The sequence below is a fragment of the Epinephelus moara genome, chromosome 14, assembly GCF_006386435.1.
Source record: "Epinephelus moara isolate mb chromosome 14, YSFRI_EMoa_1.0, whole genome shotgun sequence".
Taxonomy (NCBI): Eukaryota; Metazoa; Chordata; class Actinopteri; order Perciformes; family Serranidae; genus Epinephelus; species Epinephelus moara.
The window spans coordinates 24,164,855-24,189,488 of record NC_065519.1 but is presented as its reverse complement, the minus strand read 5'-3'; the positions used below and the strand labels follow the sequence as shown (position 1 = coordinate 24,189,488).

Below are 24,634 nucleotides of genomic sequence, written 5' to 3'. Positions count from 1 at the left end.
TAAAAAAGGGGTAGTCAGTGAATAAAAGTCCCGACAAAAAACATTTGCTAATCATATTTTATTTGAAAAATCTGCAATCATCATCTAACAAATTGCACAAATAACCAAACATAAATACCGACTAACGAGACAGCACAATTACAACCAAATTATTCTGGGTGAAAGGAGGGGAAACATGAGTTGAATATCAAAAAAAGGGGAAACAATTTGACAAATATGATCTAAATTTCAGCTCTTAAACAGGCTGTAGCTTTTAGATGGAGTAAAGCAAAGAGGAAATACTATCCCGTATAGAAGAAGAATAGCAGCAACACTTTGAGCAAGTGAAGGAAACAGACAAACATTCAGTTTTTTTGCTTGTAAACAACCACCGTCCCACACAGCTCTGTGGCACTTGAAGGTACTTCCCAGTTACAATCACGTGTACAATCTGGTCTGGGGAGAGGAAACAGAAACTCGCTGGTATACTGGGTCGCCTTGTCTCCTGCTTCAAACCTCAACATCAAATGTTTACAATGTTTTGCAAGGAGGGTAACGGCTTTCAGTTTGCAGCATATCAGGTCGAGGGGGTGATGTTGTACTACATTAGTGCAAAAGACAAGATTGAGAGGTAATTGGTATGACGTACACATATCTTTAGATATTTACACACACAACAACAGACACTAATCATCAGGTTTACAGTTTCACATAACTGTCAACTTCCAAGCTAAATTTACATTACATCTCCTGTCATGTGAGGACCCATCAGGAGTGAACTTGTGACCGGAGAGGAAATATCGAATCTTACCACAGTGCTCTGATAGCTCTTAAGCATATGGTGTCGTGTGATGAGCTCAGTACAAACATAGATAAGGACACTCGCTCCTGTCAGTCGTTTTCTGATTGTCTTTGGCCAGCCCTCAATTAACTGTGCTCTTCAGGCATGACAAACACAACAAAAACTACTTTCAAGCCTCCAGCTGTGTTTGATACAAATAAAAAAACACACTTTTCAGAAGGTAGCGAAACCAGGAATGCTTCAAAAACGCTTGTTTTATAGCCACTTGAGTTTGTGGTTGCCAGGTGACTAACCTCTGGAGTCCCTCCTACCAGTTGGACCACACATTCCTGAGGGGTTTTCATCTCCAGCTGGACAAAATATAGTGTCCAAGTACTGAGAAGAGCCTGGGCAGAGTCGCTACACTGGGAAATGTTAACAGAATAAATACTCAAGAAATTGGCTGGTAGCAACTGTGTAATGTAACATTAATTGGTCTGGCACTAGCGTCTACTAACCCTCCCAAAGTCACGTTGTCTCGGTTACAGTGTCTCACAAAAGAGCCCTAATAAATACTTTTTACATTCTTCAATAAATCTGGTCCACCGAGGGAAAAGTGGCAAACAAGGGAGAAATGGGTTTACTGAGGATGCAAGTATGCAGTCCACTTTAGATCTGCTGGTGTTACTGCAGTTCTTTCTACGCAAAAACTAAATCAATGTACTAATATTTCCTCAAAAATGTGATTTGTCACTAAACAGAAATCTTATATATTAGCAGATTTCCCTGAGATGATTATGCTCAGGTTGGTTTTCAAATAAACAAATGAGCTTTTAAAATCAGCAATGCAGGTCATATCATTGGCAAATAGAGGTCGACGTCTAACACAGAGAATCAAGTATTGTCCTAAGGCCTGCCAGATGTGAGGTTCATTTAAGTATTTTGGTACTTCCTTAAATCTTCACCTCATACTGCATGTCGGCCTCCCACTGAGCTTACTCTAAGGGCGTTAAGTGCAGGCTTCACTGTGAATTACACCACAGTGTAGGTGTGTAGTGCTCATAGTGCAGTAGTGTGTATGTTTGGATGTATGGGAGGCTACAGTTCCGTGGATACAGTCTCATTTCCCCCGCTCTTGGTTTCAGTGTGAGCACGTCAGTCCCACACCTGGGTTTGTGGTGCAACAGCAGAAGTTCAGCATCGGTGGAACCTGCGTGTTTGTTTCAGACCAAATATCCAGCTCTGACATCGTCAGGTGTCACAGCTGCTCTCCTGACGCTCTCGCTGGGCCTCGGGCCGCCGCCACGTTTGGAGGCAGAGTGGACTGTTCTCCAGTCTCGAGAGGCAGGAGCTCTGGAGGATCGAGCTCCGGATGAGGAGGAGACGGTAGAGGCTGAGGCCTTGGATGCTTCAGGCTGCCCACTGGGGTCCATGACTGTGTTAATGACTGGAGGGAAAAGAAAATAAAGTTTTTAGCTGATTGTTTGGCTTCATTGTTAAGATAATCATATCATTTGTATTATATTGTTTGTGAAGGGTATTGTTAACTCACCCTCAAGTTGTCGTTGAACTCTCCGGAGTTCTTTCAAGATAGACGTAATTTCCTGAAATACAGATGTTCAACTTAGCTCAAAGGAACATCAAAAACTGTCATACATTTAACTTGAAAGTTAACGAACATAAGTCACTAACCTTGTTGGATGTTTTGACAACAGGAACATCATTGTCAGAATTAACCTTGGCCTCAATTTCTTCCCAGATATCCATCCTATCCTGGAACAGTACCCTGTGTGCAAAATGCCAAAATCAGCTGTTAAAAAGTGGACTTTTTACAGTGTTCTTTAAAAGAGACAATGGGCATGTTTGCATCCAAAACACTGTTGATTTAGTCTGTAAAACTGAGGACAAGAGATGTTCCTGAAGCTTTTCGATTGTGGCAACTAAATCCAGACGCTTAAAATACGCTTAACCGTCAATAAAGGTCGGAAAAAACAACAAACTGTGGCTAACTCTCACAACACCAATGTTTTTAAACTGTATCTAATCTATCCAGTAGATTACATCTCAGTCCTCCCATACTGTCAGTTAGACTATAAGTCTGTATGCTGACCCACTCAGTAGTTTAATAAGATTACTGGCTCGGTGCAGTCTGGCTGTCAGACGGGATCAATACAGTTTTTAATCAAACCTGGATTAAACATGGGAATAAAGGATGTGTAAGTAACGTCTTACTTAATTTTGTCAGCAAGTTGCTCAGTGTTTTCTCTGATGGCCATGGTGATCTGAGACACTGGGTTCAGCATCAGATTGTCCACGATAACCTGGAGAGAAAAAACAAAACACTTTATGATGCTAGCAGTGGAGGATTATCAAAGGTCTTAAAAATGAGGGGAAGGGGCATATTGTGTCAGACCTCGTCTCTGCTCCGAGCTCGCTGCCTGGAGCTCTGTTCATGATCACTTGTGCTCTGGTCAGGTTCCCTTGGAGACGCAGAACTCGGTGGGACTCTCTGGTAGTTTAATCCAGCCTCTGGAATACGATGAACCAGCTGCAACACAATCAGACCATAGAAATTAGTGTTACGGTTTTGGTATAAGACGGGCAGTGGGACATATGAGTTAAACTGGGCAAATAATCTGCAACAAAAGCTCTGAGAGATACTTCCTCCTTCAACAAAAGTGTGTTACACTACGCAGCAACAGCCCTAAGAATGACGTTAGGTGTACCTGTTCATGAGCGGTCACAGTGGAGACAGGTGCACTGCTCTCCGCTCCAGGGTTTTGTGGATCACCATCACCTGCCACGTCATGGATCTCTCTGGCCAAGATAGCGAGGTCTTTTGCCAGGTCTTGACTCAACCTAGCAGGGAGGGAACATGTGTTAGGAAGATGGCTGACAGGAATAAGAATTATGTTTATATTTACATTATTTTCACTAAATGTTAAATCCCTGATCTCCTAAGGGCCTTTAATGGAAAGTGCAATAAATAAATGCTAGTGTGAAACCATCTTATGCGCTAGTAATGCTAGTAACACACCATTTTAACCTTTGTAAGTCATATCAGCATGTACACCTGGGAAAAAAATCCCTTACCGTGCAATTTCAGAACTGTGATTGGACCAATTTTGGAAGGCGTCTCCTTCTTGGTTCTCCTCCTCCGAATCTCTGCTGCAGGGTTTCGGACGCAGGGCGACCACCGGCTGGGGCCGAGGCTGATGGCGCGGGCTATGAGAGGCTGAGGAAGGTTGGGAGCGTTTGTGTTTAGGAGTGCTCTGGTTTGAGTCATACTCTTCATCTGAGGTAGACGTATAGTCAGAGCCTTTCTGTCGTCTCCTGGAGCCTTGGCGTTGTGAATTGGTTTGAGTTACAGAGGAGGAGGAGGACAGAGAAGTCGGACAAAAAAAGAACAAGAGATACCATCAAAGAATACAGGAAAGAAAAACACCACCACGCATATTAGATGTTATCACCAAAATCCTCCCCGGAACAACAGACAGAAAAGTTGCTGTTCAAGTGCTCATTTCTGAAGCTGAATTTCATCATGATGGATGAGTACTTGATTTCCACAGCAGCTGAGTACCAGATAAATACCATATAGCTAAGACTGTGTTATGTAGCATAAAAAAATTGCACATGGCTAGAGTTATAAACTGCACAAAACCACTGTGCAGATGAAGGAAAATCATTGTGGTATTTGGGCCCTTTTTTATTTGCACAAACAGAACGACTAATGCTCTTGTCAGCTCCTCTCCTCCCACCTGTGTGCCGGCACCAAAACACCACAAAGAGCAAATTTCAAGGTCAGGAAACTGAGAGCTGCTTGCGCTGGTTGTTGTGCCAACACAAAAGTATGTAATGTTAGTTTTATTGATGCAAGTGAAAGTCCAGAGTCAGTTCCCCTCCCAAATAACACTTCTACCAAAAACAGATGTTAAAGTACAGAACCCAGGTGTTATTTCCTAAAGCATACAGTATGTAAACTGAGGGCTATTAATCTATCAAACCAATTCACCACTGTGGTATATTAACAGACCTTGTGATGCTTCCAATCCAGGCACAAGGGATTTTTTCCAACAATACTAGGTTCGACAGCAGTAAGTGGTTATACAAGTCAGGATGTTCTAAAATCAATAGAACAGGTATGTGTGAGTGTGTGTATTATACTCACTTGCAGTGCTGCTGGCATATTTGGCACTGCTCGACCGTCCGCGAGTGATTGGTGCCTTGCTGAGCGGGGCCTTCTGCTGCCTTTCCCCAGGCTTCGACATGGGAGCAGAGGCCCTTCGAACTGAGCTGCTGCCGGACTCTGTGCTGCGGTTGGAGAATCCTGTGCTCCTGCCTGTCCACTGTGGTGTGGAAGAGGCCTCCGTGTCGCTGGGCGTGTTGAACGAGCTTGTCCGCTTACGAGGCATCGCGAGCATATCCAACCTGGAGAGTTTCTTGGTTTCCTGGGGTTGCTTAGCTGGGGCATTGGCTGCCTCCTGGGACAGCCTGTCTGTCTCAGTGCCCTCGTTGTCTGAAGCTTCTCCCAGGCGAGCCCGGCGGAGCATGGACGCTCGGGTGGGTCTTGGTGCTGATAAACTGTTGGCACGATTCAAGGCCTGGGACGCTCTGGAGGCCTTGCCGTCCTCCTTTTGAAGCGGCACTGTGTATTTTTTGCAGGTTTGGTTGTTAGACTCCTGATCAGAGTAAGGTAAGCTCTGAGGGTCGTCACTTAGATCTGTGGAGTCACGTTTACCAACACCACGTCTCAGTCCAACGGGCCTCCTGAGAATCTCAGTCTTATTGTTGCTGTCTGCTCCTTGAGTGCGCCGCTTATCTGATGTCTGGCGACTTGAGTCCTGACTAGCTATACTGGCTGAAGACCTCTCCCTATTGAAGCCACTCACAGAGGGTTTTTTACTCACTGTGTTTGGCCTGGTTTTATTGCTTTGTTGGCTGACTGTGCTGGAGGTGTCCACATCAGACTCAGCAGAAAGAGAGTCCATTATTGGAGATGGTGTTTTTTCCGACTGTCCTGCCTGGAGTTTGGCCTCCAGAACAGCCAGAACATCCTCCGTCTCTTTGAGGAAAGAACGAGTGTCCTGATTGCAGACTCCCTGGAATGATTCAATGTCTGGGCCTCTCTGAACAGGCAAGCTAGAGATGTTGGGCAATCTGGCGTTGCTTGGCCGCTCCTTGGTGAAACTCTCTTGTCTGATTAAAGTAGATGCACCGCCCTCTTTGGGTTCTGGACTGCGTGTCGTCTGGCTCAAGATAGGAGCCGACACACTGGGTCTGACTTTCCCAGAGTCCTGGTTCCCTCTCTGTTTGGTAAGGGTGGCTGTTGAGAACATTTTGGTTACATGTTTTATTTCAGTCTTGGGAGTGCTGGGGTTTGAGCCCCCACGTTCAGGTTTGGACTCTGACCCAATGTAGAATGTTGTAGGCTTGGCTGAGTCTGTGGGTCTCAGTCTTCCCTCTTTTTTCTTCTCCTCTGTGTCTGACAGTGGTCTCCTCCTTTGCTCTATAATGGAACCATCATCTGACTTGCTGGCGTCACTCAGGCTGTCAGGCTCCACGTCGTCCTGCACTGACAACCTGTGAAGGCTATCCTGAGACCGGGTGGCCACTGAGCTACTCTCTCCTACATCAAATGTCGAATGCGGGTCATAATGAACATGAATGCTGGGAGTTGGAATGTCACTCTTCTCCCCCAGCGGTACCTGGGGCAGGATGCGCCGAGCTCTTGAACCGTCAGAGTCGGTGCTGTCGTGATGTCGGCTGTGCGTGGCCTTGTGGATGATTGTGCCTCGTGCTGAAGCAAAACAATTTTAATGCATATTAACCGCACATACTGAAACTGAACATCATTCATATTCATCAGGGCGTCTCATTATCATTTCAAATAGACTCATGTCTCGTCAGGTGGCTTACCCCCTCCTGACAGCTCCATCTGGGGAGAGATGTCAAAGAGGCCAGACGCAGGGCCAGATTCTGTGTAGCTGTCTGCCAAGCTGGCCCAGCAAGACATCCACTTAGGAGCCCCCTGTAACACTGCACCTGCTGACTGAACCTGCATGAGATAACATACAACTTACTCAATAGCTTTAAAAAGATAGTACATGGAATATTTTGAAGAAAGCAGTTTTTAATTATAAGATTTCCTTAGTAGAAAACAAAGTTAATATGACAAACAAGAAACAATTCACCGTCTATTTCATGAGTGTGTACTACAACTGTTTCCTTATATTTAGTTAGAAAGAAAAACCAAAGCAACTAAGAACCCAGAACCTGTGAGGAAAGATGACGCATATCTACAAATCAATAGTGAGATGCACCAAAAAACAGGAGAAACCCCAGGAAAGCAAATCAAGACAGCAATGCATGCTGATTTATACATTTAAACACTTACTAACCCAACAAGTTAATTAATTATGTTTGAAATTGGCAATAAAATCATTGATCACACCCACACACGTCCCTGTTCTGGAGCTGGCCTCACCTCCCCACTGCTACTCTGCCTATGCTGCTCTCTGCTCTCAACAATAACAGGCCTAAATGCTGGTGAGGTTTCTGCTTCACTCAGGTCGGTTCGCTCAGGGCTCTCAAAAACACCAAACACCTGTCAGGAACAAAGCAGTGCAAGTTGATGAGTGCAAGGATGAATAAAGTGGACCTGCCAATGTCCTTCCTGTCATTCTGGGAGGGACTTGCTCCCAAGAGACAGAGGACATTGGTGAACTGCAAAGCTGACTTATTTAGATTAAAGCAACATTAACACCTAATTATTATCATTTAGACGACACACTGACGTCTAATAAGAAGAATGGCGCCTCTTTCATTCCCACTCCTCACCCCAAAGTTGTCATTACACCATGTAATGTTGGTGAGCAGTTGGAGTGTGACTGAGCAAGAAGCCTAACAACATAATGCAGGTTTGCAAACTGTTTATACAGTCCAGATGAAAGCTGTAGTGATTTGTCTCACGGATAATGAGAAAACAAAGACAAACTGAAAGGAAAGTGTTTATCCCTGCCAATGTTATTTATGAAAGCTGGCGACGTAGGCTGTAACCTTATCGGTGTCATCCCTGCCTCAAGGAGTTTTGTAATGTTCCAAGATGCAGAAAGTCACAGTCAAAGATTTAGCAAACTATGTATATGGGCTGAAAATGCTAGCAGTGTTTCGGCAGAACTAAATCTTTCAGCCATTCTTTTTGTTATGTTACTGTTCATCTCTGATGTCACAATAAATACAACTATGCAGACTCAAATTTGTATAAATTGCAACCCTGCAGGCTTAATTTGTCACAGTGGTGTACCACTCTGAAACTGTAAGGGCGGCAAACCGAAAAGATACCAATTCTTGCGTAATGTAGCTTAAAGCAACATGTTGTTATTATTGGTCTGAATTCATATAAATGAAATGGAGAAAGAAACTTGCCTGGTCTATCTTGCTCCGTGCCTCCTCTAGCTCTCTATCTTGAATATCCGCTTCGATAGTGTAAGTTCCTGCGTCACTCAGACTGTCCTCCTCTTCGTTCCTGGGGCCGACATGGGGGCTCTTGACCTCCTCACTCTGAGACGCCACGGGCATCACAGGGGCCTTGAGGGGAACAGGCTGGTGGATAGGAGAGGAAGTCTGTGGCTGGTAGGGAGCTTGAGATGGAGGGGGACTCGCCTGGGATACTGCCACTGTCTCTGTTTTAGCTGCTGCAGGGGCACTAGATGTATTTTTCTCCCAGCTGGCATAAGAGGACTCCTTTGCTTGTTTGAGAAATTCAGCAGTGAATTCCTGGGCGAGTTTGGACCTCCTGCCCACACTGCTGAAGGGCCTTACAGACACAGATGATGAAGAGCGAGAGGAAAAGCCGGTGCTGATACGGTCCTCTGTCTTCTCCCTGCGTAGAGAGCCAGCTCTTTGGAAGCCTGAGGGAGTAGAGCCCTTCAGGGGGACAGTGTATCGCTGGGTTGGGGGAGTGGTGGAGGCTGGAGATTGGGCTCGTCTCTCCCCAGTTGGGCTTGAGCTCTTCCTCACCTTATCCAGCTGGACCCTGAGGCCTGAGGGCTCAGGTGGGGATGTGTTATTGGTGAAGGACTGGGAGCGCTTCTTTCTTGAGTTATTATCGAAGAATTCAATGACAAAGGCTTGGTGAGGCTCAGCTTTGCCGAGACTGGATAGGGACTGAGGCTCCGGTGGAGAGCAGGATAAGGGCTCCTCGGAGTCAGGGGAGGTGAAGCGTTGTGGTGGGGAGGCTCTCAGGGGTTGTGGAGACTCCTGGGACCCAATCTGAGATTCTGATTGGAGGAAATCACTTCCATTGATTGCAGGATCCCCTGAGTCACTGTGAGTGCCATCTTCACGCTGGTTTGCTGATGATGGAAAGACAAGTTAGCACATAATTGCAATCAGCACTGGTAAAATTAAACAGATTTTGTATAAGTGACTCACCCTTGGTGATCTTCAGGAGTGATGGGTCGCTGTTTGTGCTATACAAGTCTTCGGCCTGTGACCTCCTCCTCATCATGGTAGCATTGCTCTGGACCAGCCAATCAGCAACTTTGCTCTCCGCTGACATCACCTCTGTAGGTGTGGTAACAAGCTCTGTGGAAGACTGCTTGTTCATCTGGCGGAAAGAAAACTTGGTCACATGGTCCTTGATCTTCATTTTACCTGGCGTGCATTCATCAAATTCGATGGTGAAGGAGGCGTGGCTTTGGACCACAGGAGGTGTGGGCCCGGAAGAGACACCCTCAGTGGGATCTGGAGTGTCCTTTGTGGGAACCTCATGAACCTGTGACTCAAGTTTCTTGGCGGGTCGCTGTTGTAATTCTTTTGTTGGGATCTCAAAGTAGCTGGGCTCCCGGCGGTAGGAAAGGATGGACTTTGCCTGACTGTCTGACAGAGAACCGTTGACCTCATATCTGGACAGGTCTTTGGAAGGCTCTGTTGGCAATGAAGAGTGGTGAGAGGAAAGCATTAGTCATGGTTCTACATAGTGTATTCCACTGAGTAATTAAATAACTACAGAAAGAATATTATTTTGGCATTAATAACAGAAACAATTGGTTAATAATAGCTTGAAAATAGTTTAAGAAACTCAAACTTCAAAAAGGTACACAAGGGAATCACAGATTTATCTGCCGAACATCTGTATCAGTCGATATCCACCTTGTTGAATGCCATCGGCCTATCAGCAAATGAGATGATGCAAACAAAACGACATTCGCTGATGGTACTAGCAAATGTTTTTATGTTGTGTCACATCAGTTTCAGGCAGGCTAAACAGCAGGGCTCAAGACTAATTGGGTGCCAGGGACTGCAGATGAAAATTAGCCTGTATGGCTAAATCTGGCACATTTACGTGACTTAAGTGATCATGTTAATTTATGTGCACTGTCCCTTCTTAAATAAAATAAACATAACCATAAACATAATGATGTCCCGTCTTCCCGGGGACAATAGAAAACATGTTTTGGACAAACAAAAGATATTCTCCAGGATTCTTTCGGGACAAAAGGACGCAGAAAACTCAGCATCGACGCACGAATGCTACATTGTGAACAACAAATCTGTGTTCAATATGGCAGGAGGAAAGCTAGTCAATGTTAGCCGTTAGCAGCCAGTGGTCAGAAGTAACAGCTAACAGAGATTAAATTAAGTGACATTATGATGCGTTCAAGCTGTATTCAGTAAAAATGATTATTCAGCTAAGGTTAATTATAACGTTATCGTAATGTCTGTAAATGTAGTCTTGTGAAATTTGATTTTGGCTGAGAAACTTGAATAAATACAGTTGCTTGAAGGAGAAATGTGTTGATGTTTTACAGCAATATAAAATACATTTTAGAGAGGGAATTCTGATATATTACGTATAATAACACGGAATTTAAAGCAGTTTTTTTTTTAAATGTTTTATGTGTAGGAAGGCTACATTAAAAAGAGAAGATTCCTTTGTTTTCCGGGCACAAAAGGGGAATCAAGAACAACAAAAAGATAAACAACAAGAAAAAACATCTGTATTGGTGTCGGCCAAATTGTTACTTTAAACATCAGTATTCTGTATCAACATCGGCCTTGAATTTCATCCCTAACATAAAGCTATAGAAACTGGTTTAGATGATTGGGATATCACTGCGGCACAATCTCTGAAAGTAGCAGCCACAAATAACACAAAGATTCCAGCAGTTAGGCTGAGAAAACAAATCTGCCAGTTGGTCTTTGGGTGCCAGTTGGATGTGGCCAAATATCACTTTAGGAGCTCAGAGTCCAGCGGAGGGTAGCTGAGCGGGAATAATCTGTTTCAGCCTGGGCACCATGAGGCAAACAATCACCCTTCCTCCCCTTCTCCAAAAGCTTAGAGGGTCATAATCCATCACGAGGCAGACAGGCATTGCCCGCTGGCCTGGCACGGTGTGGCCTGGCTAACACTTCACAACTGGCGGCCAGAGACCTGCCTTGGGCTTCTCACCATCTATCTCTCAGTGACCCACAAAGGGCATCAGATAGCAGTGCCACAGAAAAACATGTCACAACAAATTAGGATCGACTTTACAGATGTGGGAGGATCCAATGCAATTAAAGTGCAATAAATTCTGTAATAACCTTCTGCTTGAAAGATATAAGCACTTCAGTATAAACACTCCAATGAAGTCTGTGGTTTGTACACTTGTTAGTAAAAAATACAAGACCTGGAGACTCCTGTTCTGGCGATCTTCCACCTCTGTTCTTATTTTTGTTGGCTGAGTCCTCATCCTCCCCCCACCAGGACGGTTGGCCATAGAGAGGAGTAGGCTTGGATATCGGAGAATCTGTGGCAGCTAAGAGACAAACACACAAATACAGACAAACACACAACATCAGGCACATGGATGAACTCGGGCAAGAAAGAGCCAAACAAAACACTAAATTTATACAGCCTCTTGTTTGTATAAAGCAATATATGATAGTCATATGATAAAATTATGTCTGAGTTTAGTCTCAAAACAAAACATCACACATCACTGTAGCTCACACATAGGACATAGTGTTACAATACCCTTAGCCTTTGGGCTTTTTACACATTCCCACACATTCTCAGACAAACACAGAGAGAAGTGAGGGTTCAACTGTGATACAAACTGTATCACGCAAACCACCAAAACATAATCCGTCTCATGCAAATCGGGGCGAAGCTAATCCTAATCTTCATAGACAAAAATATATAATAAAATATATAGGATAATGACTGCATCTAAAGTGAGGCATCGCGTAAATGCTTAGACTCATTGTTTGCACATTGACCTCTGTAAATAATGAGGGGATGAGGGTTATTTCCCTGATGCTGTCTCTAAACTGGTGTTTAGCCACTGGCTTGCCGGTCCAAACATGCCGGCCAGCCTATATGGCACTAATCAGATAATCTGCATGCTGCTTGTTGGCCTGATACATAGGCTAAGCAAGCTCTCTGGATATTAGTGTGGAGGCTTCACAATTCTAAGCATCAACAGCACTTCACCACTGTTGCCTTGGACACACACAATAAGACATCAACACAGCGATGAGAGCGGCCGAGTGGCATGCTACTAATTCCTTTCCCCTTACCCAATCCTCTTCTTTTAGCTAAAGAAAACATGAGTGAGTGTCACAACTAAAACGGACTGAGCGCAGCACAGATTTTAGGGACATGAGAAGCAGAAATGGTTAGAAAGCAGACCCAGAATAACCTAACCAATAAAAGTTAAATTTGCAAAAATCATATTCAATACTTGTCCTGAATATGTGGCCTCATTTAAAGTTTCAATTTGCAAATAACTTTGTCAGCCTCTAAGGCACAAGGATAGGAAATATACAGTCTAAGCTTAAACACCGCATTATTGCTCTAGCTTTTATGTCGGTTAAATGTATCATCATGATGAATTGGAAATCACACAAATCAAATTGTTTTAATACAGATAACTGGTTAACAGACTTTATGGTTATATTATCAATGGAACGGGCAGCTTCAGCTCTTTATGAATATGACCATGGAGATGATGGACCCTGGATTTTTATAAGCTATTATATAGGGAAAATGGTTCATGAATGAACTTTATTGTATATATTTTTTATTGCACCCACTAACCTTTCCCGGACATTTCTTGTGTTTTGTTTAATTTTGTATTTGTGTACAGTGTCACTGTTGGGTTATTGTTTAACAGTATGTATGGTGTATGTACAGTATGTCCAATCAAAACTATAAAAAAAATGAAAGAACCTAATAATTTAAATTAGCCCAGTTAAACAAATTTATTTTATTTTTTATTATTATATTATAATTATATATTATATTTAATATTTATTTATATATTTTTTCAAATTTATTTATTTATTTATTTCATTTTATTTTTAAAAAATTTATCAGCTGTCACATTAGCTGGAGAATTTGTCTAAGTTATTTTTTGGGAGTCATCTCAATATAACATACTAAATCACTACATGAGTCATTGGATAGAAAAGGGATTGAGCATTAGAACATTTTTAATTATGTAGTGCTGATGTGTACAGTAACAGGGTAGATGTGAACTATCCATTTCCATGCCCTAGCCTCGGGTCCTGGCACAGTAAAGTAGGACTGACTGAGTCACACACACTGTACAAGTGAAGTGTCCTGCCCTGCAGACAGCTGGAGGATTGGACACACTCCACATCCTGTACAGCTGCAGGGAAAAACAAGCAAGAGCACACAGAAAAAAAAGACACAGGCAGCTCTCGCAGGACTATAACTAACAGAACAGTACACAAAAAATGAAACATGTAATACAGAATTTTCAATAAACGCATTATATCAAGGTCCCCAGTCAAACAAATTCAGCTGAGGAGAATTATTTGCATGAGGTCAACAGAGATATGCAGGCTGGGTCTGGTTGTGCAGCTTAATGCAGGACTTCTCATTTCTCACTGTGAGGAAAATAGTGTGTAACAAACGCACCTCTGTTTTATGTACCATACTATGGAATTTTATCCTTATCTTGTTGTGACTGTGCATTTAGCGAGACAGAGGGGGGCAGTTTTGTTATCTCATTGGTGGACTGGGTCACACCAACACAGGGCAAAGCTCCTGTCACACTGCAGCCAGTGACTGCATGGCCCCTCGTAAACACAGCTTTGGTGAGTATCAGCAAAGAGTTTGCAGTCACATGATCACAGGACCGCTGTGGTTAGCTCATAGCTGCAGGAGATACAACCACACTCTCATCCTAGTGTCAGACTCCTTACAAAGCTTACTAAATGTTTCCCAAAGTTGTGCAGTTCAATGACTTATTTGTAGGGCACTCTGTGGGACACGAGCCTAGTGCTGGAAAAGTCCTATTTTAAGCACCAGTTGTAGTTTTCCCTCTGAGCTCACAGGGGCGATTATGGAGCAGAAAGTACGAGAATTGCTAAATCAACAGCAGCTGGAATAGGTTTTGTCGGTGTGAATGAGCTTCATTCACAAAGTGCTTCTCTTAAACTAACAATTCTCTGACTGTTCCACGGCTGCCTGTACTGTACAACAGGATTTACTCAGCACAGCTCAGGGCAGAGAGGGCAGGACGGCAACTGGAAGAACAAGCAGCAACAAATCCAACTCCAGCTACATGGATAGAAGTGCCAACTTGGCACCACAAAAAACCTGCGCACCTTTTTAAGTCTTCTCCGGCACGTGTTGAACCATAATCGGTGTGTTTGGCAGCACCCCACCTCTTGTCAGCGGTCAGGCATGGCTGGGAGAGATAAGGCTGCTTGTCCTTAACTCTTAACCCCTCCACTTGTCTGGCAAGCACTAACTCATGTATACTCATTCTGCCAACTCTGGGAAGTCAAGATCTATCCTGACACCGTGGGATTGTAGCATCAGCCTCTCAGCTCACATGGCAGCCTAATCCCAACCCTGAGAAGCTCTTAATAAAAGATACCACAACCGCCTTATCAAGGGATCTACAGGCAAAGTCATGTAGCACATGGAGACACAAAGACTTCCTCTTCCTCGCTTGTGTGCAACATGGTATTCAAATCCACTTCAGTCAGAACAGTTCCTCTCAGGCAACAAGGAACATTAACCTACTTCTGTATTCATAAACCCAGCTGCCTTCCTGCTAATATTTGCTGTGATGGAGTGTGTGTTGACAGAGCTGTTTACCTGTGAGAGACTGGGCTTTCCGCTCAGCTCTGTCCTGCAGTTTGAGAGCAGAGCTTTTGCTCTTCTCTGAGCTCTGGAGCTGCTGTTTTTCCTTCGCCTTGGCCTGCAGGGCTTTTATACTAAGCTGCAACTGGCTGGTGTACTTCTCATGCTGCACAAAGAGACAGGAGGGAAGCAGGATGTGAGAAACCTTCTGCCAACAATCAGTACAGATGTAAGCGTCCTCAGACATACACAGTGTAAAGAAGAATATCCACCAGGGACTTCTGCTCAGTGTAGGCTCCTATTTCTCACTGTTAACAATGAATACTACACATTCACATCTGTCATTTGGATATACTGGTATTGATGATAACGGTGATATTTCAAAAATGAACTACTGATATTATGTTATTAATAAGCACGTAATAATATTGTGTAAATAAGCCAATGGCTCTTAATCATTTCTGTTTCTTTCTGTTCTTGCTTTGTCTCCCTTACCCAGTGACATCTGGCTGCCTTTCCACTATCCATTTTGATTTTCTACATTTATGGCTGCTGACTCTCCGCCTCTCCACACTCATATTTTAAGTGTAATTAATTTGCTGGGAAAAAAATACATTATAGATGACAGAGGATGAATTTGACTGATAGCATTATTTACCTTTTTTTTCTTTTTTTAAAAATTTCCTATAGATATCAAGATAATATCGTTATCGTGAACTCTTCTAGCCACACTCGTCAGCTAGTGATAATCTGATATCGTGCCCTTCCATCTCCAGCTCAATCCGACATTTAGCTGGGTTATGCTCTTCAAGGTGAAGACTAAAGCGTGCACGTGGAAGGGTTAAACAGGTGACAGTGCAGGGATAATTACAGTAATCAAAGATACTGTAATTGGGTAGTAAACAAGTCCCGTTCCAACACTCCGACACCAGTTATCCTCTTTGTTTCTGAGCTCATCAAGATGACTGAACTGTTGGCACAGGAACCTGACCGCACATTACGTCACGTTTCACGCCTCTAACGGAAAAGCTGCATATTGTGTAGTTCAGTCTGTTAGTTTGTGATCGTTTCTGACATTTTAACGGCTAAGTGATAATGGAAAAAATTACTAAAAGACTAACTGATAATAAAAATAGAAGAGCACTCCGCGTAGACCCATCAAGATAACTACTTTTGGTGAATGATATAATAATTAAGATAAGTAAAATTATCATTTCAAGACCATGTTGTATTACTAATGTAATGATAGTATAATAGAATAATAATGTAAGTACACCCTTTCAAAGACCATTAACTTTGAATTCTTAAGAATATTTAGACACTGAAACTGAAATCTGAAAAAAATAAATAAATAAATAATTTTTTTTTTAGTAGTTTTAAACCATAAATAAAATTGACTCTTCTGGCTTTGTTAACAAAAACTGCACTTAAATAAATACTTAACATTTAGTTCAGGGGTGTAAAGAGTTATTCCTTAACAGTAAGGCTGCAAATAACGATTATTTTCATTGTTGACTAATCTTATTTCTTCGATTAGTCGACTAATCATTTTAGCGAAAATTCTGTTAAAATGTTAAAAAATGTCGGTCTGTCCCTCCCAAACTACAAAATGATGTCATCTAATGTCTTGTCTTGTACTTACGCCAAAGGGTTTTAGTTCATCATCATGGGAGAGTGTGTAAAGCTGCCAATATTTGAACATAAGAAGCTGCAATAAGTGTATTGTGGGGTACTTCTATACTACTTTTCTATGAAAAATGACTCAAACCGATCAGTCGACAACTAAAATAGTCACCGATTATTTTAATAGTCGATTAGTCATCGATTAGTCGACTAATCGTTGCAGCTCTACTTAACAGATGATATACTTCCAAACCCTGCTGTTCATTCTGGCATCATGTTGGCTGGAAAAAATGTTGGTGAAGGTCTTATTTAAACAAACACATCTAAACACAAGGCTAATATTGTTCCATATATAGACATGATCTCTATCATTTTTTTAACCTTAATAAGTCGACAACATGACTTCCATGACAAGCCTCACTCTGCTTTATCATTATCAACACAGATCTATGAAAAGCATTTCCCCTTGAAAGTATTTCAGCGCTGCTAGCTTAAGGAAAAAGAAAAAGCACATGTTGTCAATGTTACTTACTTTAAGAGCTTCCTCTGGGACCTTGTGTTGACTCTTCTCCAGGATATACACATGAGCATGTGCAGGAGGAGTTAAGGGACAAAAACATACCTACATTATTGTAAAACAAGACAATATGTCTGTTAATATATTCACAGTTTAGTGTCTGGCTCAGGGACACATCTCCAGTAAGATGTGTGTTGGCACAGGGACTGAGGATGGAAATATGCTACTGTAAGTACGGCACATGTGCAGTTAGCATTCTTTTACTGTATTTCCATTCATGCCTAGCTTTTACCTTGTCCCCTAAGGAGGTCAATAGTACTCTTTCTACTGCTTACAAGATGGAGGAAAACAGATAAGCAGTACAGACCTGTTGCAACTTGAACAATCTCATATCTTCAGCGACCCACTCCTTGAAACACTCAACATCACATGCCACAATAACAGTACAGATGTCTCTGTACTCTTAACAACTTTCCCAATGTTATCTATGAGGTTTCTGCTCTGCGGGTCAAAGGGTGCAGATTTTCTGCGCACAGTTGACCATAATCTAAAACCCCTGACTGAAAACCCACAGGGGATTAACATGCCGAAGTAGCTAGAGACCGCAGAGGGAAAATAAAATGTAAGAAATTTGTGAAAGGCACAGCTGCCGACCACTGGCTCATTTCAGTGTGGGCTGCTAATCACTGAGTTAAACTGCTCCAGCTGAAACACAGAAAGTCATTACATGAATCACACAGATCCAATCAAAGTTAAAAATTTGTGTGTATATGCAATATAGAAAAAAAGGATATCATAGCCAAAGCGGATGACATCAGACAGCTTGAGGGTGATGTACGTCTGGTCTGGGATCCTAAGGTCGTTCACAAACGTCTGCACAGTCAAGAAAAATAGCATCAAATAACGTTCACTGGTCATTAATGAAGTAAACGTGTTGACCCACAGGTGACCAGCTCTCTAATTCCTTGTGGCACGCACAAAGGTACCGTAAGGTGCTTTGCAACTGGCCCTTTTCCCATTGAAAGTTAATCCACCAGCACATTAAAACTCTGATGAGATTATGTCGTTATGCAATGGCTGTCTCGGCTTTTGTAGAATGCTTAATGGCCAGGTGGAGGTAACTAACGACATGCAAAAGTGCTTAGTTTGCTTATCAATTAGGTTATCATCTGCCTAAACTAACAACTGGTGAGACATCAGATCATGAAGTGTGGAGAAAAATAATGCAGTGAGTGTGCAGAGGAGAGAATGGAGGAGTAGATCTCGTCCTCTACAGACTAAACGATTGAATTGAGGGAAAACTCAGCCTTGTTGGATTTCAGTTACAGGTCTGTGCGCTGTTCTGCTCTGATTAGTTTGGCTGCAGTTACCAAGGCCAAAAGAAACACTCTCTGAGAACAATGAACGGTTTCTCCCACTGCTCAACTCTGGATTTCATTGGGATAATGGTGCAGTGAAGTGGCAACAGAGCGGTGAAGGGAGGAGGGGGGGGCCAGAAAGACCAGGGGAAAAAAGAAGGGCCAAGCCAGCAGGAAAATCCAGTCTCCTGATTATCACTGTCCTACCAACCGTCCCCCGTCTCTGGCACACACAAACACACAGAGGTATTTTGTGCTCTGGGAATTGTCGTGGACAGGTAGCCTGATGCTAGAGATGGACTCACTCACCCCGTTCAAGCTGCCCAGGTCCTTCACCATGTGCTCGTCTCTGTTTTCATCGTAGTTGATAACAGCATGCTGTTTGTCCACACTGCGGGACTGCAACGAAAGTAAAGCAAAAAGTCATTAGAGCTGAGACGGTTACTGGATCCACAAGACAAAACCCAAAGCATCTTCTGTTTCTCTAATGTAGGAATTGACTACTTTCATCTAAGAGACATCACCTTGAGTTATAAGAAACTGCACAGCCTTTCTTTTTAACATTCCATGGACTTAATGCTATGCCTCTTACTGGTTTAACAGACAGCATCACCCCAATCCTCTCCCTGCTGGCTCCCTATTTGTTGTCAATAGATTTTGTGACTTGTGTTTTTATTTCTATTTATTTATATTGATATTTTCTGTTTCTTTTGTCTTCTTGTTTTAACTTTATCTTAAATTTATCTTCAATTATGTCTCGCTTTAGTTTGGCCTAACTGTTTGGCCGTCTTGTGATGTTGCTGTCTGAGTATCTGGCTATTGCGTTGTCTATCAAAGCACTTTGTAAACTCTGGTTTCAAAAGGTGCCATACAAATAAAGTTCTTCTTATTATAAACCCTTACTTGAGCAATAAATTTGTAGATTAATCCATAAAGAAAGTCACTGTATTTCATCATTATCATTCCTACGTTATGATCCTAAATTAGGACCTGCGACTCCGATTCCAGTTTTGTTTTGTGCCCACATTTACGTATGGTATACAGAGTGTGCCCCTAGTGTTCAATACAGGGAAATGCACCTCTCTTTACGGATAAACATGGCGATAAATAAGAGCTGAAGTCAGGGGTGTGGCCAGTTTTGTGAAATATTTTGTTAAAAGTTATGATCCACTAAGCATACACTCTGTATGTTACACAGTTAGCATGCTACCAATGTTAGCTAGCTAAATGTGCCATCGTATAGCTGTTAGCTAATTTGTTTTTTATGCAAACTTCTTGGTGGCAGAGTGCATACAGTCGGCTGAAATCGGCCTCAAAAGTTCAATCTTATCAACGCACTTAAGGCAAATTCCAGACCAAAAAAACAAACTCAAACAGGAGTTTTGCAAACACACAAAGGCTCTCATGGGAATGAATGGACTTCCGGTTGACTTGCATGTGTACACAGAGCTACATGGAAACTAGGAATGAGTGGGTGAAAACTTAATATTTGAGCAAAGTCAGATAACTTCCCCTGCACACTCTACAAACAAGCTTTATAAATTGCAGGACATTAAGTAGCTCAGCTCATGTGCACATTGTGTACCTGCCTCTCACTGGAGGAAAAATGTGCTTACTTCTATCAATTATGCTCAAACTGTGCGAGTGATTCACACTGACTCACTCTGTCTTCTCTGCTCATTAGGCACCCTGGGCCTCCTCATCATGAAAATAACAAAGATTGAAGGTGACTGCCAGATTCATTTGCAAAATCACCACCATCCGAGTAACCATCCTGACTGGGATAAACAGCGTTCAGAGGCTACATGTGTGGTCTGTGTTTCACTCAGTGGACTTCCAAATAGTTCCTTGTAAATACTGTGCAGCATATCAGTATGTATGCGTTTATCAGTTTACCTGCTTTATTAAGTTAACTGTGCAGCAGCACTAATAATTCCACATTCCTAATTTGCTGACCCTCAGTTTCACTCTCTGCCTCTGCTGTCACAGAGAAATGTTTGCTCTGTCACTAGGAAACAAATACTACACCACTGAACTAGACAAAATGCAGTCACTACTTTTGTGGGAGGCATATGGTGTAATTACTGGTTATGGAAATACAGACATTGATCAGACACCAGTTGTCATGGAGAGTCCATACATTCAAGTCGTTGCCCTTGGCTATGCTATGTGATATGACTTTACCTCCACTCAATCTCTGCCTTTCACGCCAAACAGGATTCTCACGTTACACTCACTCAACTGTGGTTTCAAAGGAAAAAATGCATTGAGCTATAAACACAGAGTAGAAAATAGATTAAAGACGATTTAGAGCAGAAACTGACTCGGTGCCAAGTCAGGAAGCAGTCCTGAGCGCTTAAGCAGGGCACCAGAAAAGTCTGCATCATTTCAGACTGGGAGAAGCTGAGGTTTTTTTCTCCGGCAACGCCTAAATGTGGACATGAGCAACTTTTCAATCTAACCGACGTCTGTGGTTGGCAGGGCTTTTTCTGAGCGTAACGCACTGACTAAGGAAAGTACAAACAACTGCTTCTAAGGCAACATTCCTCTTTGGTCTAAATGCAGAGTGAGGAGAAAATGGGAGGGAGAGCATTATACAAAACCCACAAAGAAATTGTGTTTATAACAGACGCTGCACGGAAAAACAACACAGTGGAATGCTTTAGCTGCGTTTTAACTCATTGTTTCAAAGACTGTCAGGGGCAACTTTGTGTGGAGGCACTGTCACCAGGATACACACTCAGAAATGCACACACACGAAGCATGCAGGGAGCCTCCCACTGGTGTTTCACATATTTCTGTGACGAGCTGTGCTGTCAGACATCAGCGAAGAGTAATAATTTTGACAGATTACAGTGAGGACCAGTTCCAGGGTTCATACGACACTCTGCTGGTGTTTGCCGTGTCAACACAAACTTCTCCCCACTGCCTTTCACTCATGCGCTTAAACACACAGTCACACACACACCTGCAGCATTAGCTCGCAGTCATCCCTGCCAACAAAGATCATCTCCCGTGGCAACCGGTGGCGTGTGCCAGAGCTGCTGACCAGGAACCATGATGTCACACTCATGTTGGGGCCGCGAGTCAGGATCCTCTTCGCATCCTGGAATAAAACAACAAATTAAAAAACATTCAAAAGACAAACTGACGACATTTAAGTCAACAAAACCTGAGGGTTTAATGAATGACGTGCAGGAGGCGTGAACAAAATTCAATACCTGTGTCCCTGAACAATGTCCTAAAAAAGCTGCTGTTGTGAAACCTTCTTTAGTGTAGAGATTACAGAGAGGAAGTTATCATGTCACCTGAGTTAGACCTGTTTATCCAACGGATTCCAGTCTGGCTGTGTTACTATTGCGATTAGTGCAATTAAATAACCTTTGTGAACATATTTTGTGTGTTAGTGAGTCAGTCAGGCAGAGAGACAGACAGACAGGTTTCCATGTGTCAACAGACGATATTCATTATATTAACACACCTCACACATGTTATTAAATAAACATTCAGCAGGGTTTTTTTAACGCAGTTAGAGACATCTGAATACAGATTACAGTGTAAATATAACTGAGCGAACTGTAAGACAGACATAAATGATAATGAAAGACAAACAAAAAAAAATGCAAGTAGTCATTCAGGAATTAAAGTATATGAATATTCACAGAGGCACAGGGCCTTTTTACATATTTTGGTATAGAATTAAATCATTTAAAAAAGTAGGAAATATTGGGCTAGTTAAAAAAAAAAAAGACATTTGTGAATAAAATATTTTGCCAAATAACTGTTAATCCCAAACTCTGCTTTCATGTCCTCCAGCTGGACACCAACCTTTACATTTTTATCACAATGTCCTAGTGAAATTAAAAGAAGCGAGAAGATGTCCTAAGGTTTCAACGTCTGAGTAACATAAAGTACAAATATTCAAATCTAAATTAAACCTTTGGTGTAAGAAGTCATTACATGTATAAAGCTCATTCATTATGTCAAAGCGAACTTCTTTAGCCTTAGGTGAAACTAGAAAAAGTAGGTGTTCAGCTATTATTTTAACAGTCAAATTACTACTGTATTCTTGGAGCATATGTCTTCACTTCAAAAGATGATCGCAAACAAATTGGAGTGTGAACGTTCCTTACATTAATATTGCATTTTTATCTAATAAACTACATCCATCTATAACTAATGAAGGCTTTTGTGGAATAGCTGCAGAATAAATCAGCTAACCTCTGATTAATTTAACTATTGCTTGTGGAATTGCCTTAAATACTGTGTTATGTTGCCTGTCAATAGAAAAAAATTGTATTTTTGTCACTAAAGTATATGTTAAAATGTCTCCATGACCATCTAATAAATGAATAATGTACTAGATACATCTCTCCATCCATTCTCTGTAATAAAAAGATTTTCTTTTAAATAATGTACTTCTATTATTCCACATAGGGACCATGTGTGGTGTAATGTGCTTCTGGACTTAATGAAAAGCATAATAGGTAGTTATTGAAGTCATGTCAATAAGGAATTTATACCAACAAAATTCCTAAAACCTCTGTAGCTATTTTAATTTGATGTCACCATTACCCAGCAGGTATAAAGTCCTTTAAAACAGTGTTTAATGACCCGTGCTGAGTAACCTGTTGCAAAGTGGCGCCTCTGTGTAACGTTCACTGACTGTAAGGTAACGTTAGCTAACAACTTCAACGTCCAGTGCTCAGGTTTTTACTTCCTGTAACCTTGGCTAACTGAACATTACTGCCAGATAAATATTAGTCAGAAATAGTGTTTATAGCTTATATTACAAACTGTTTATTATCAGTCAGCTGTGATATTCTGTGACATTACACGGCGGAGTGTTTGTCGCTGACAGTGCGGTTGTTTAGCTAACGTTACTGAGCCTCCGGCCACACCGAAACAAGTTTTTTCCAATGATTTCTCCCAACAGGGACGTACCTTTAATGCCTTCTCCGTCTTACTCCTGAGTGAAGCCAGTGTTTAACGTCGTACGGCAGATGAAATTCGACGGCCGACATGTACTACAGGAGCACCAGGTAGGACTGGACAGGTAAATTTCGATCACACCCTCTTCTTCCTCTGGGAATGACAACCGGGCGAAACTCTCCTCCAACGCCTCTTCTGCCGACACGGTGACGTAGCTTGACAAGTCCATCAAACGCTTTACGAGTTTGAGCACAGAGGTGGAGGGAGGTAAGAGCTCTCACTCTGTATGTTTTCCGGGTGCACAAATACTCAGGGTGATAGGAAAAAGATAGCAACGCCCTCTAGTAGCATAGATAAAACATCAATATTTAGCATAATTAATATTAGTATTATTCATTACAATAATTATAAATCATATTTAGTGTAATAAAAACAGAAAAATATAATAATTATGGGGTTTTGTTTTGTTTGGGGCATTTGTGGCATATGTGTGTAGACAGTAATGGAATAAGCAGGCCTATATATATATATCCTTGTCCTTTACTGAAGTAAAAGTAGCAATGCCACACTGTAAAAATAATAATAACTTTTTCTTTACTTTGGTAAAAAAAATAAATGAAGAAATAATGTACCCTGAACCAAATGTAGCTTAGTAAGCTCTCATGCATTACAGGCCTTTACAGAGTGTTATATTCTATATATTATTTTACTAGATTGCTGCAATTAACAATTACTTTTTATTGTTGATTAATTTATTGTCCAATATTTTCTCGAAATCAATCAACTGTTTGGTCAATAAAATGTCAGAAAATGGTAAAAAAAAAAAAAAAAGTCAGTCATTGTTTCCCAAAGCCAAAGATGATGTCCTCATGTTTCTTGTTCTGTCCACAACCCACAGATATTCAGATAATACATATATTAAAAAAATAAAATAAAATAAAATAAAATGAAATGAAATGAAATGAAATGAAATGAAATTAAGATAAATAAAATTAAATAAAATAGAATATTCACATTTAAGAAGCTGGAATCAGACATTTCTGAATTTTTTTTTAATAACTCATTTTTTTAATCTACCAGGCCAATATATATTGACTGATATTGCAGTTATAGCTGTATCAGTAGGTCTGCCGCTGAGTAAGAATTAAGAAATTGCAGTACAGAAATGCCAAAATATGTTTTAGGTAATGTGAAAATAATGTCTCCATTACACAGTTTGTCCACCAGAGAGAATTGAAATACACTGAAAGGCCTTTGTACCTTAGTCACACCTAAAAAAAAAAGGCTATTTAATATATATTTATTTCTATTTTTTATAAATTACTAATGACTGATAT

At 41.7% G+C, this 24,634-nt stretch overlaps 1 protein-coding gene across 4 annotated transcripts; it reads right to left on the bottom strand.

Moving 5' to 3' along the window:
* Positions 1–25: 25 nt before the first annotated feature.
* cep170ba (centrosomal protein 170Ba) lies at positions 26–23,487 on the bottom strand. Of its 4 annotated transcripts, none has more exons than XM_050061427.1 (19): positions 23,310–23,487; positions 21,334–21,471; positions 18,675–18,764; positions 17,802–17,880; positions 17,023–17,081; positions 14,883–15,033; positions 11,434–11,562; positions 9,194–9,688; positions 8,186–9,114; positions 7,245–7,364; positions 6,677–6,815; positions 4,929–6,557; positions 3,854–3,995; positions 3,487–3,619; positions 3,174–3,308; positions 2,993–3,081; positions 2,453–2,546; positions 2,313–2,364; positions 26–2,207 (listed from the first exon to the last, which is right to left on the bottom strand). In XM_050061427.1, exons 2-19 carry the CDS (start codon positions 21,436–21,438, stop codon positions 1,984–1,986), a joined length of 4,794 nt encoding a protein of 1,597 aa, XP_049917384.1. In that variant the 5' UTR covers positions 21,439–21,471; positions 23,310–23,487; the 3' UTR covers positions 26–1,983. The 4 variants fall into 4 exon arrangements, with proteins under 4 accessions (XP_049917384.1, XP_049917386.1, XP_049917383.1 ...); XM_050061426.1 differs by having other exon boundaries at positions 27–2,207; positions 3,854–4,100; XM_050061429.1 differs by lacking the exon at positions 23,310–23,487 and having other exon boundaries at positions 3,854–4,100.
* Positions 23,488–24,634: the final 1,147 nt, after the last annotated feature.